General features: G+C 49.7%; 1 protein-coding gene across 1 annotated transcript in view; it reads right to left on the bottom strand.

Moving 5' to 3' along the window:
* The window catches only part of TXNDC5 (thioredoxin domain containing 5), a 65,932-nt gene extending 52,541 nt beyond the window's left edge, over window positions 1-13,391 (bottom strand). Inside the window, exon 1 of the mRNA XM_075314780.1 lies at window positions 13,151-13,391. Within this exon, the coding sequence (XP_075170895.1) occupies window positions 13,151-13,326 (176 nt within the window). The 5' untranslated portion in view covers window positions 13,327-13,391. The remainder of the gene's footprint in view (window positions 1-13,150) is intronic.
* Between the last annotated feature and the right edge of the window lie 715 nt (window positions 13,392-14,106).

Below are 14,106 nucleotides of genomic sequence, written 5' to 3'. Positions count from 1 at the left end.
TGGAACTTCTGTTAACGAGTAACCCAGTTAGCAAGTATTCCGCTTAACGAGCCAAGCTTGCTGTAAATTTGTAAATCAGTGTACGAGCAAGCTTTGCTGTACGAGCAAAATACTCACCGCACACACTTCCGGTTCCGTACATCCACCGCACTCTGACCCACTCTTGCAGTCCGCACAAACACATATGCTCACCTTACCTTCCGTTTCCTATTTTCCTATTATTCCTATGGGAAATCTTGCTTTGCTAGACGAGCAAGTTGGTTAACAAGCACACTCCCAGAACAGATTGTTCTCGTTAACCATGGTTCCACTGTATATACTGTATTTTATATAACAACCCTTTTAAAAGAATTGACTCAAGGTAGATATGGCCACACAAGTGATCATTTTGACCTATGTGAGCGATGCTTTCAATGAAGAGACAGTGTTAGCTAAAAACTAGTCGGGTTATTTTGGTTTTCTCCATTTTCAAAATATACAGTGGTGGTGAAACTTCTAGCAGTCAGCAGGGTTACAGAGGTCAGATCCCCGGGCGAATGGATATTGGTGACATGTCCTAGAGATAACCCTGTTCACTTTAGCAACAAGCAGATTAGGAATGATCAGTTTAAAGGGAACCTGTCATCAGAAATTTAGCTTTAAACCTAAAAGTTTCCCCCTCTGCAGCTCGTGGGCTGCATTCTAGCAAGGCTCCTGTACTTTTTGTGCCCCCTTTGAAACCAAATTAAAACACTTTATAAAGTTGTACCTTTTTGCCTGCAATTCTTGTAAATTATCCATGGGGGCGGCCTCTCGCGTTCGTTGCTGTCCCTCCTGCAGATTGACGCCGTCCCCCATTGCTCCATTTCATATCTCAGGACGCCGCCCACTGCGCCCGAGGTCCCGTGCACGCGAGGACCGCTGGTGACGTGGTCGCAGGCACTAGATTATGGGCGGCGCTGTGATTGCATCACAAGTGCCTGCCCATAATCTCATGACCGCGATCTCCCCTCTGCCTCCAGCGTTCTGCGCAAGCGCTGGAAGATGACCCGATGTCACCTCCTTCCCATCCTGCCCTGCAGCAGGAAATAGATGAGAGGAGCGGAGCAGGCCACCACAGGATACGAGGAGACGCAGAGAGGATCTGAGTACCTCGCAGGGGGTTGGGCCCAATGGCCCTTGAGGTCTCTTGGAACTCTACCATTCTAGGATTTATAAAATACAAATAACAAAATACTCAAGGGAGCAACGGGGAAAAAAAAAAAAAAAAAAAAAAAAAAAAAAAAATGGCAACAACTGGCCACTTTTGATCTGGTGTGGTCACAGGTCTTCTTTAAAGGGATACTCTGGTTACAGAAAAAAAAAAAACACTTTATTCATTCTATAATGAAATGATTCGGAACATTCTAACGAGCATTGCAAATCTTTCGAATGATTTTTGAAAGGGGCTGTCCACTACTTGTACAACCCCTTCTCGTTTCCCATGTGCACCCCATAAAAATAAAATCTATACTCACCTCCGGTATCGGCGCGCGTCCAGCAATGTCTTATCTGGCATTCCCAGCGCCTACATGACATTGTTATGACAAGCGAGCCCTGTGACCAATCAGCGCCTGCTCCCTTCTTGCCACCTTCAGACGTTTAAGCTATTAGAGTGTGGGAGCTTCGGCTGCCACTCACTTCCTGTTAATTGCTTATAAGGGGTTGTCTACTACTAGGATAATCCCTTCTGATTCCATGTTTCCCCCAGGTAAATAAAAAAAAAAAAAAGCCTATAGTTTCCTCCCATGCCAGCGCTGTTCCAGTCATGGGGCTAGTGTTCCCTTGGCTGATGTGACTCACGTCACGCGAGCCCCGTGTCCAATCAGCTTCTGTCTCCCCACCTTCGGACAAACGAGTTAAACCAACAGGAATTGAGAACTGTGGCTGCCACTCACTTATGATTGCCCCCATATCCTAAGGCGAGGGGACAGAAACCGGCGCTGATTAGAAGTGGGGCTCCAGTGAGATCACAAGATGTGAGCCCCAATAACACAAGCCCCAGCACCGCTGGATCCACGCCAGCCACGGAGGTGAATATAGTCTTTATTACCTGGGGGATGTGTGGAATCAAAAGGGGTTGACCTAGTAGTTGACCATCTGAAGGCAGGGAGAAGGAAGTCGGCACTCAGTCAATGTCATGTAGGCCCAGGAATGCGAGTTGTGACACTGCTTGAACCGCTCCAGCACCAGAGCCAGGTATAGGATTTTTATTTTTATGGATGCGCACACGGAGAATAAGAAGCGGTTATCCAAATAGTGGACATCCACTTTAAGGGAACTGGAGAATATGTTTCCCATCTTAAAGCCATTTTTAAAAGGTAACCTGTCAGGACCCCTATGCACCCAGAACCATGAGAACTTCTGGTTGCATATTGCTAATCCCTGGCTAACTGTCCCAGCATTTACTAGCATACATAAAGAGATCTTTAGAAAAGATTTTTAATGATATGCGCACAAGGACTAGTCACAAGGGCATTATTTCCCCTTACTAGTCTTCCCTCTTTAGCATGCTAGCACGTTAGTCATTGGCATGGAGGTGCATACCTGTCAGTTGTCACCTCCTCAGATGCTGGGTTTAGGCGCACTATGAAGCCGAGTGTACACTAGACCTCTCTGAATCCGGGGGAAAACGCCCCTGTGACTAGTCCCTGCGCTCATTTGCATCTCAAAAGGATCTTTAAAAATACTTTTTCTAAAGATCTGTTTATGTATGCTAGTATATGGTGGGACAGTTGGGCAGGGAATAGGAATATGCACCCAGAAATGCTCATGGTTCTGGGTGCATAGGGGACCTGACAGGTTCCCTTTAACACTGGCATGGCAGTTTGTTTCACAGCATCAAATATGCTAATTTGCTCTCCTCCAGAGAGAATGACATCACCTGTATGCACCCATTTCATACCTCCTGGATTCTAGTAAAGAGGTTGTCTGGATGAGAAGACACAGGATGCACTAACAATAGTTGATTATTGTGAACAAGTAATCCTAGGAAAGATCCACTCCCCAATTAGCTGCCTGTCTAAATATGATGCCATTTGCCCAATAAACAAGCAAACCGCTCGTTCGCTGGGTGAAATGCTTTAATGTTCCCGGCAACACATCATCCTGTGTATAACAGACATATGTAGCCTAAAACATTGTGCACAAATCAATATGAAGATGATAACTGATCAGTGGGAGAGCCGGACCCCTTTGACCTATTCTATGGATTGGTCATCAGGATATAACTGTTCTGCGCACATGGAAGACTAGTCAGCCTAAACAGGCTACTGAACCACATATACCATGTTTTTCCAAAAATAAGACACCTGTCTTAAGTCTTATACTTTTTTGCCCCCCAAAAAAGCACTGTGGCTTATTTTTGGAGGAGGTCTTATTCTTGAAGAAACATTGTTGGTAGTAAGTTTACCCCCAAAAAACGCAGACCCCCCACTTCCCAGGAGACTCATACTTACCAGACCTGGACGTCTGTGTGGCTCCCAGTGGTTTCTGGTGGGTGCTGCACGCCGTCCTCCCCTGCTTCTGACAGACACAGACACAGACACAGACACAGACACAGACACAGACACAGACACAGACACAGACACAGACACAGACACAGACACAGACACAGACACAGACACAGACACAGACACAGACACAGACACAGACACAGACACAGACACAGACACAGACACAGACACAGACACAGACACAGACACAGACACAGACACAGACACAGACACAGACACAGACACAGACACAGAATCCAGCGTTACAGAATGCTTCCGGCCGCAGGGAATGATGTGAGGAAGTCACGTGTCCGCAGGTCCTGTAAGCTAGCATTGCGGCAGGTCCTTGCGCTCCACTGCACAGCCTCTCAGGATTCTGCCAGCCAGAAGAAAATCGGTATCGCTGGATATGGTGAGTGTGTGTGATCCGATGTTTGTGTGTGTGATTTGATTGTGTGTGTACGAGATCAGATGTGTGCGATCACTGCAGGTCCTCTGCTCGGCGTCTGGTGAGTGTGATTGCGGGGTGCCTGCTGTATATAATGAAGTGTCTACAGTATATCTTTTTTAGCTGCATGGACACTTCATTATTGAACCGCGACTAGGACTTATTTTTGGGGGAGAGTTTATATATAAGCCTTGCTCCGAAAATGCTGAAAATCCCTGCTAGGGCTTATTTTTGGGGAGGTCTTAAAACACAGTAGCAGATCAGCAGTCATTTAAAGCCTGTTGTCGGTCATTGTAAATGCGGCATATTATTATTATTATTATTATTATTATTTATTATCAGATATTAGACACAGCTTCCGTGAGTGCAGTTTGGCGGAGTACAGTTTCCTACTGGGGTAAAGTACAGAGGCAGAAATAAGAATTATTCTTACCGATAATTCGCTTTCTAGGACCTTCCACGACAGCATAGGAGGTTGTCTCTCCACGCCCTAATTGGGACAGGAAGTTCAAGAGGTTTAAAAGGACCCTCCCACCTCCCATAGCCAGTGTCTTACAAAGAATCCATAGCATATGAGAAGTACTACACATTCAGGAATACATGAATACATAGGGGAGGGAATTACCTGCTGTCGTGGAAGGTCCTAGAAAGCGAATTATCGGTAAGAATAATTCTTATTTCTCTAGTCCCTTCCACGACAGCATAGGAGGAATACCAAAGAATTGATACCTAGGGGGGGACCACAGCCTGCAGGACTTTCCTGCCAAAGGCCAAATCCCTGTTGGAATCCAGATCCAGACGATAATGCTTCGTGAAGGTATGGAGCGAAGACCACGTAGCCGCCTTGCAGATCTGCTCAGGGGAGGCCCCTGCCCGTTCGGCCCAGGAGGCAGAGGTAGCCCTGGTGGAGTGCGCCGTGAATCCAGTAGGCGGAGAGAGATGCTGAGCGAGGTATGCATCTCTAATTGCTCGCACAATCCAGTTGGCGACTGTACTCTTAGCCACCTTCTTGCCCTTATTGCGGCCAAAGGGCTGGATGAACAGGTTAGAATCAAGGCGCCAAGAAGCAGTAACCTCTAGGTAGTGCAACACTATCCGACGGACATCCAAAGAATGAAACACTTCCTCACCCGGAGTCCGAGGATTCTGACAGAATGAAGGCAGGACGATGGACTGCGAACGGTGAAAATCCGAAACCACCTTGGGAAGGAAGGAAGGGTCCAGCTGAAAAACAATGCTGTCATCTCTGATGGTCAGATAAGGTTCCCTAACAGACAAAGCCTGAAGTTCGCCGACTCTGCGAGCAGATGTAATAGCCACAAGAAAAGCAGTCTTGTGAGAAAGGGAACGAATGTTACAAGAGCACAGAGGTTCAAACGGAGATTGAGATAGTCCTGTAAGGACCACATTGAGATCCCAGCGAGGCGTCAGGACCCTCCGACGTGGACAGAGTCTACCAGCGGACACAAAGAACCGACGGATCCAACGATGATCTGCCAGAGCCGTGTCAAAGACTGCACTGAGTGCTGACACCTGAACTTTCAGGGAGCTGGGCCTAAGACCTAAGTCTAAACCACTTTGGAGAAAGTCCAGAATCTGCGCAATATTAGGCCGAAAAGGGTCAGGAGGCCGAGAACCACACCAGGAGGAAAATCTCTTCCAGATTTTGTTGTATATACTATTAGTCACAGGTTTACGGTTCTTCTGCAGCGTAGCCACAACTTTGTCAGAAAGCCCTTGAGCCTTCAGTGCCCGGGCCTCAGAAGCCAGGCAGCCAAGTTGAGTTTCTGAGGAGCCGGATGGAAAATCGGACCCTGTGACAGTAAGCTGGGGTCCGAACCTAAGAGGACTGGGCCGTCGATTCCTAGCGTCATGACCAAGCTGTACCAACTCCTCCGGGGCCACAGAGGGGCTACCAGTATAGTTGGGACCCCCTCGTCTCTGATCTTCCTCAGGGCCCGTGCGAGAAGAGGAAGAGGGGGGAAACGCGTAAGCGAGGCGAAAGGACCAACTGTGGCAGAAAGCGTCTACCCCTAAAGCCTCGTCCCTTGGGTTCAGGGAGAAATATGTTGCGACCTTGCGATTCTCTGCTGAGGCAAAGAGGTCCACCTCTGGTGCACCCCACCTTGCCACTAGAGAGCAGAACACTGCCTGATCCAGGCTCCATTCCCCTGGATGAACATCCCGACGACTCAGGAAATCCGCCTGAAGATTGAGGGAGCCCTTCAGATGGACCGCAGAAAGGGAGAGCAGAGATTGTTCTGCCCATTGAAAGATTCGGGAGGATACCGACTTCAGGGCGCCGGAGCGTGTACTGCCCTGATGGCGGAGATGTGCCACTGTTGTGACATTGTCTGAATATACCAGGACGTGAGAGTCCCGGACGAGGTCCTGAGCCGCAAGGAGGGCTTCCCTGACTGCCCTGAGCTCCCGGTAGTTGGAGGATTGGGAGCTGACGTAAGGACTCCAGACCCCTTGAAATGGGGACTTTGCCACCATTGCCCCCCATCCACGTAGGCTGGCATCTGTGGTCAGTGTAACCAGGGGTTTCTGAGTCCAGGCAACCCCCACCTGCAGGTTGGCGGGACTCAGCCACCAGAGAAGGGATGAGGAGACGGACTCCGAGAGGCGAAACCTTCTGTTTAGGGATGACGGGAGTCTGTCCCAGTGTGTCAGGATATGATCCTGGAGACACCGAGAATGGGCCTGAGCCCACCTGACCGAGGGGATGCAGGATGTCATGGAACCCAGGGCCGACATAGCCGCTCGAAGCGTTGGGCGAGCCTGCCTGCGGAGCTTCGAGATTTTGGATAACAGATCTATCCTGTGGCCCTCTGGGAGAAAAGATGCCTGTCCGTCGGAGTCCAGCAGCACTCCGAGAAACTGCCGTGTGGAGGAGGGGGTTAACTGTGATTTTTTGAGATTGGGAATCCATCCCAGAGACCGAAGGATTCCCAAAGACTTCTCCACATGGCTCCGGAGGGTTGGAGCAGACGGAGCCATGAGAAGAAAGTCGTCCAGATACGGAACTAGACAGATACCCTGCAATCTTATAAAGGCGACCACCTCTGCCATGATCTTGGAAAAGATCCTTGGAGCTGAGGAGATCCCGAAGGGAAGTACATTGAATTGGAAATGAAGTACTTCTTCCCCGTGAAGCACCGCAAACCTGAGGTATTGTCTGTGTCCCGGATGGACGGGTACATGGAAGTAGGCATCTTTCAGATCGATAGAGGCCATCTGGTGGTGTAGACCTATCAGGGGAATAGCTGATCTCACCGACTCCATCTTGAACCGCCGGTACCTGACCTGACGGTTTAGACTTTTTAAATTGATAATTATACGGACGTCGCCGGATGGCTTCTTGACCAGGAAGAGACGGGAGTAGTGTCCTATCCCTTCTTCCCGACTCGGGACTGGGGAAACGACCCCCGAGTGCACTAACTCTAAAATCTTTGTGTACAACAGAGTCTGTGAACCCGGCGATGCCAGCGCAGTGACTCGGAGACCCGGAAGAGGGGGGGAAAGGAATTCTATGAGAAGACCATCCGAGATGATCTTCAGAACCCATTGGCAAGAGGTTATGGACTGCCACTGGGTAAGAAACGCTGAGAGTCTTCCCCCCACCCGGGCCGAGTCACTGCTTGTCCTGCTGAGGACGTTGCTGATGTGGAGGGATGAGGATGTTTCTCCCTCTACCTTTGGGATAGCTCCACCTGCCTGCCTTCCCTTTCCCTCTGGGCTGGGAGGCCTGAGGCATCGAGGGACGAAAGGACCGCTTCCTGGTAGGTCTAGGATCGGGCAAGGCCTTACGATCAGTCGCCTTGTCCAGGATATCATCCAGGGCAGGTCCAAACACCAAATCCCCTTTAAAAGGAAGGGAACAAAGCCTCATTTTAGAGGTGGAGTCTCCACTCCAGGCCTTAAGCCAGAGGGCACGTCGGGCAGAGTTAGAAAGCACCGAGGTCCTGGCTGCCAGGCGGACAGATTCCACCGAGGTATCCGATGCCTCCCAGGACCGCTTCATCAGGCCCTCTACCTTCCTATCCATTTGATCCTTCAGTTGGGAAGTATCCTCAAAGGGAAGAGCCGTTTGCTTAGCTACCCTAGCCACCTGAACGTCTACTCTTGGGATCTCCCAATGTAGTCCCGAAGGTTCCAGAGGAAACCGGCGTCTAAGGTCACTCCGTACCCGCCTCTCAGGACATTCCCATTCCTGAGAAACAATATCCAATATATTGGCATGAACTGGGAATCCCAACTGTTTGACTGACTTCAGGCCAGCAAACATTTCGTCCTGGATTGAAGGAAGAGACTGCACTTCCTCTAAACCCATAGTGCTCCGAACTGCCTCAATAAGATCCCCCAACTCTTCTGAGTGAAAAAGAAAGGACTGGTCAGACCCCCCAGATGGAAATCCTTCATCAGGACCCTCAGAGGTGGAATCAGCGTCCTCCTGATCAGAAGGGGTCGACTGGAGTCTCCTCTTTTTTGGAGGAGAGGGTCCAGTAGCAGGGCCAGGAGCAGGGCCAGGAGCAGGGCCAGGAGCAGGGCCAGGCACAGGGCCAGGCACAGGGCCAGGAACAGGGCCAGGAACAGGGCCAGGAACAGGGCCAGGCACAGGGAGAGAAGCCAGTGAGGCCCTAATCTCCTGTTTCATCATGGACCGCAACTCATCTATCAGAGATGGTTGTTCGGCCCTAATAACCTGGTCCGTACATTGCTGGCAAAGCTTTTTATCCCATACTGCAGGGAGCTTCTTTATACAGATGGGACATTTTTTAATTTTGTCCACTCTGTCAGGTCTATCAGGCTTATCGGACTTGTCAGTTTTTTCTGACTTCTCAGGCTTCTCTGATTTCTCATTTCTGTCAGTTTTCTTGGTGGCCTTGTCCTCCTAGAAAACACAGAGCAGAGAGCCATAATCACTGATGAGACCTATGTCCGAGGGACCAGACCCCTCCATACTCACAGTAGCAGGGGGCACACTGGGTTCTGCAGAGGCAGCTGCAGCGGAAGACATGACAGGGAGCACGGTCTTACCATGATCTGATGTCTTCGTGGCAGCCCTTATGGACAAGGGCCTGCCTCCCCAGTGACGGTGCACGTTTCCCCGCCTCCCGCATCCGGTCCTGGGCAGGTCGAGTCGCAGTCGGCGTGCCTCCACGCTGCCTCCGCAAACCGGAAGCGCTCGACCGGAAGTCCGCAAGACCAGAAGTCCCGCCTCCGGGAGCACTTCCGGATCGCTCCGGCAGCGTGCATGCGGGAGGCGGCCGGCGGCTCAGGGAGGACGCCGGCCGGGGAGCTCAACAGCCTGCATCACCCCTCAGGAGGATCCGGAAGGCTGGAGCAGCGGTCCCCCACAGCGTGAGGGAACAGCAAGGGAGGAGCGGTGAAGGCCCGACCGATGCCGTCCGGCTGAAGGTAATAGGGGGGAAAAAAAAAAAAAAATATACTGCAGTTCGCCGGCCACCACAGCATAGGAGAAAAAACAAAACCTCTCCATGCCCCATGGGGACAGGAAAGACACTGGCTATGGGAGGTGGGAGGGTCCTTTTAAACCTCTTGAACTTCCTGTCCCAATTAGGGCGTGGAGAGACAACCTCCTATGCTGTCGTGGAAGGGACTAGAGAAATAACAAATCCATTATCTGTTAAGGTTTCTTTAATGACCACATTGACTAAGGGTACCGTCACACTTTAGCGACGCAGCAGCGATCCCACCAGCGATCTGACCTGGTCAGGATCGCTGCTGCGTCGCTACATGGTCGCTGGTGAGCTGTCAAATAGACAGATCTCACCAGCGACCAGTGGCCAGCCCCCAGCCAGCAGCGACGTGCAAGCGACGCTGCGCTTGCACGGAGCCGGCGTCTGGAAGCTGCGGACACTGGTAACTAAGGTAAACATCGGGTATGGTTACCCGATGTTTACCTTAGTTACCAGCGCACACCGCTTAGCTTAGCGTGTGCAGGGAGCAGGAGCCGGCACTGGCAGCGTGAGAGCTGCGGAGGCTGGTAAAGGTAAATATCGGGTAACCACCTTGGTTACCCGATGTTTACCTTGGTTACAGCTTACCGCAGGCTGTCAGACGCCGGCTCCTGCTCCCTGCACATTCAGGATTGCTGCTCTCTCACTGTCACACACAGCGATGTGTGCTTATCAGCGGGAGAGCAACAATAAAAAAACGAACCAGGGCTGTGTGTAACGAGCAGCGATCTCACAGCAGGGGCCAGATCGCTGCTCAGTGTCACACACAGCGAGATCGCTAATGAGGTCACAAACAACGTGACTCAGCAGCGATCTCAGTAGCGATCTCGCTGTGTGTGAAGTACCCCTAAGGCTAAATTAACACAGTTCTCCTGCTCTAGCAGGACAGCTACCAAAGGATCTATTAGCCATCTTAGGCTAAGTTTGCATTTCCAGCAATCATTTCTTACAATGGATGCAGCAGCAATACGCAGGCAAAGATAGTTGTGCAAACACAATGTTCTTGTCCAATTTGAAAAAAAATTGATTTTTGCAGGCTCCATTTTTTTTTTTTTTTTTTTTTTTTTTTTTTTTTTAACATGGGAGTCTACGGAAAACAGATCAGTTAAAGGGAACCAAACATCAGGATTTTCTTGTATAATGTGCAGCCAGTGCAGTACTGGCACATTGTGTTTATAAAGTTTGAAAATTCATCATGTTTTTGATTGACGTGTGCACCTCGCTGCTAATGTCCGGGCGGGATATGCACGTGGATTCCCACCCCCCGCCGCCTGTTCCTCCCTTCCTCTGGCTGTATGTAAATTTCTACTCTTCTGTTACATGGCGTCGGAGTTAGCGCCTGCGCATAGAGCTCATCTCCGTCGCCGTGTTTCTGAAGCCCACAGTATTATTGTGCATGAGAGGGCGGCGCATGCGCCCTCGCTTCTTCAGATCTGTTGTGACCGCGGGAGTGCGTGCGGTGTCACAACAGGACTGGAGAACAGCTGATCTTACCCCGATTAGCTGCAGCAGACGATATCGTAGCAGACGTCTGCTGCAGCTAATCGGGGTAAGATCAGCTGTTCTCCAGTCCTGTTGTGACTGTGCGCGCTCCCAACAGGTATGAAGAAGCGAGGGAGCATGCGCCGCCCTCTCATGCACAATAATACTGTGGGCTTCAGAAACACGGCGCCGGAGATGAGCTCTATGCGCAGGCGCTAACTCCGACGCCATGTAACAGAAGATTAGAAATTTACATACAGCCAGAGGAAGGGAGGAACAGGCGGCGGGGGAGGGGGGGGCGGGAATCCACGTGCATAACCCACCCGGACATTAGCAGCGAGGTGCACACGTCAATCAAAAACATGATGAATTTTCAAACTTTATAAACACAACGTGCCAGTACTGCACTGGCTGCACCTTATACAAGAAAATCCTGATGTTTGGTTCCCTTTAACTGATTGCTACTTAGCCACCTGTTTTTCTTTCATTATGCAGGATCCATTTTTTCTTACTGGATCAGTTTAAAATGTAAGATAAATAGCAATCAGTTAAAAGGGACCCATCACCAGGTTTTTTTCTCCCTTTCTGAAACCAGTATAATGTAGAGACAGAGACCCAGATTTCAGTGATGTGTCAGTTACTGAGCTGTTTGCTGTCATTTTGATAAAATCAATGTTTTCTGTGCTGCAGATCTAGCAGTTATACTGAGCTCATGAATATGGTGGACTACCTGGCAGCAGAACAAATAGTCCTCTAATTATAAAATCACTGTTTAATCAGCAGCAGATTATCAAAACTACATTAAGGCTAGTTTCACACATTCAGCTTTTCGCCGGATTGGGCACACTCAAGTACACTGTGATACAGTACAATTGCAGCGCGGCAACCTCCGGGTCACATGCTCCGGTCACATGACAGCATGTAACCGGAGCTTGTCGCGCTGCCATTGTACTGTATACACTGTACTGAAGTGCGCCGAATCCGGCAAACTAGCGAAAAGCTGGATGTTTGAAACGGTCCTAAGCAGCTCAGTAAGTGACATTTCTGGAATCAGGGTCTCTGCCCGTACATTATACTGTTACCAGGTTTTTGCCATCTAACCTGAGAACAGATTCCATTAAAGGGATCCGTTTTCCATAGACTGCCACATTTAGAAAAAAACAGATGCTGCAAAAATTATTTTTTTCAAAAACAAACAAGAAAGTGGTTTCTGTACAACTTTTTTGCCAACGGATTGCTCTTAGATCCTTTCTAAGAGATGATTACTGGACATGTGAACTTAGCCTTACGTGACGGAGGCCAAAAGGGTACCGTTAGGGCTCTGGCTATCTGGCAAACATTGGTATAACAGTTTTAAGCCAAATAAAAGGGAGAGCGGACCGTGAAATGGCTCAAAGGCATCCTGCAAAAAAACAGACACGGTAGCCTCTGGGAATCGTACACCGCCTTACAGCAGTATAGTGGCTGGCCCATATCCAAAGTTTAGATCAGGAAATTTGCCATGTATGTAACAATCAGCGTGAAGTGACAATTGTAACGTCACACTGATTTACATGACACTTTCTATCAAACAGGATACTGCAGCGTATAAGACCTATAAAACATGACAGGGTGACGCAGATCTGGACACGTAGTCTGTATGGGATGAGTTACTTCTCTATGGCGGACACAGATTGGGAACAGACGGTCCTGGTGTTCTCACGTCCCACATAGAAGAACGTAACTAAAAAAGTACTAAATAAAAAGTAACGAAGGCTACTACACCCCATACACAGACTACTAGCACTACGCCCTCCGCTTACTACACAAACCCCACTCCAGTGACAGTACAACCCCCAGCACACGTAACCTCATGCCAGAAATCCACAGCCACGTCAGCAGCTCCACACACCCACTAGTGATGGCCGGAGTCCAACTACGAGGCCAATGGGACCATCAATGGCCGCACACCAGAGACTTTGGACTCAGCACAACAGGAAGGGTTAAACATGGGAAGCTGCAGCATGGGCTGGTGACAGGGGCACAATCACTGCCTGTACTGTCCTGACAGATACGAAATGCTACAGATTAGCACAGACTGCAGGCAGGAGAGCACAATGCAGGGGAGTGCTGAGGAAATGGGGCAACCCAAGCATTACTGTCACTACCACCACAAGCATTACTGTCACTGCCCGAGCCCCAGTCAGCCTGTGAGGCCATTACAGCACACAGCATGGCATTACCAGGGAGCGAAGAACATTATGAAGTGCGGCGCCTCGCTGACAGCATGGCTGAACATCTCGGCGGAGTAGAGGTGCTTGCTGTGCGGGTCCTCCTCCTCCTGCTGCTGCTCCGCCATCTCCCCGGACACGCTGACCAGCAGCGCCCATAGCAGAACCACGAACCGGCCTCGGATCATCTTTCCGGGAAGGAGAGGGCAGCGTGCGGCCTGGTCCTGTGCAAGGGGAGGAGAGCGAGGCCGGGAAGGAGGGCCTATATCAGGGAGGAGGCGGCTCTGCCGGCCAGGTACTGCACAGCTCCAACTTCTCCATTCTCAGTAGTGTGAGGACATTTCCCTAATGAGCCCTGAGGAAATGCGGCTGTTATCTCACACGGGAAATTGCTCCATTGCCCTGTCACATTTCCACAGCTACTCCAAACCGTCCTGCATATAGAGATGTATGTTATGTCCTGTGGTATCAATATGGTTCACAAGCCGGCCTCTATATTTTCTCACCAATTTACTTCAGATTTGTGTCCTACAACTTGATATGTGTCCCCTGCAATGGGTGGAAGTATAAAGGCCACACATCTAAGAGCAACGACAATGACATTAGTTTTATTTCCATTAGACACAAGACGTCAGTAACCCATTGTGTATGGTAAATTTGGTTTACAATCCGGCCACCATATTTTCTCCCAAATTTACTTCAGATTTGTGTCCTACAACTTAATATGTGACCCCTGCAATGGGTGGAAGTATAAAGGCCACACGTCGAAGAGCGGAGATGACATTGGTTTTATTTCCATTTGGCGCAAGATGTCAGCGACCCATTCTGTGTGGTAAATATGGTTCCCAAACCGGTCGCCATATTTTCTGACCAATTTACCTCAGAATTGTGTCTTATATGTAACCCCTGCAGTAAGTGCAAGTACAAAGGCCACGTGTTTAAGAGCAACGATGACATTGGTTTAGTTT

The sequence above is a fragment of the Anomaloglossus baeobatrachus genome, chromosome 6 (genome assembly GCF_048569485.1).
Source record: "Anomaloglossus baeobatrachus isolate aAnoBae1 chromosome 6, aAnoBae1.hap1, whole genome shotgun sequence".
NCBI lineage: Eukaryota > Metazoa > Chordata > Amphibia > Anura > Aromobatidae > Anomaloglossus > Anomaloglossus baeobatrachus.
Note: the sequence above shows the minus strand (reverse complement) of the source record. Positions and strands in the feature narration are given on the sequence as shown.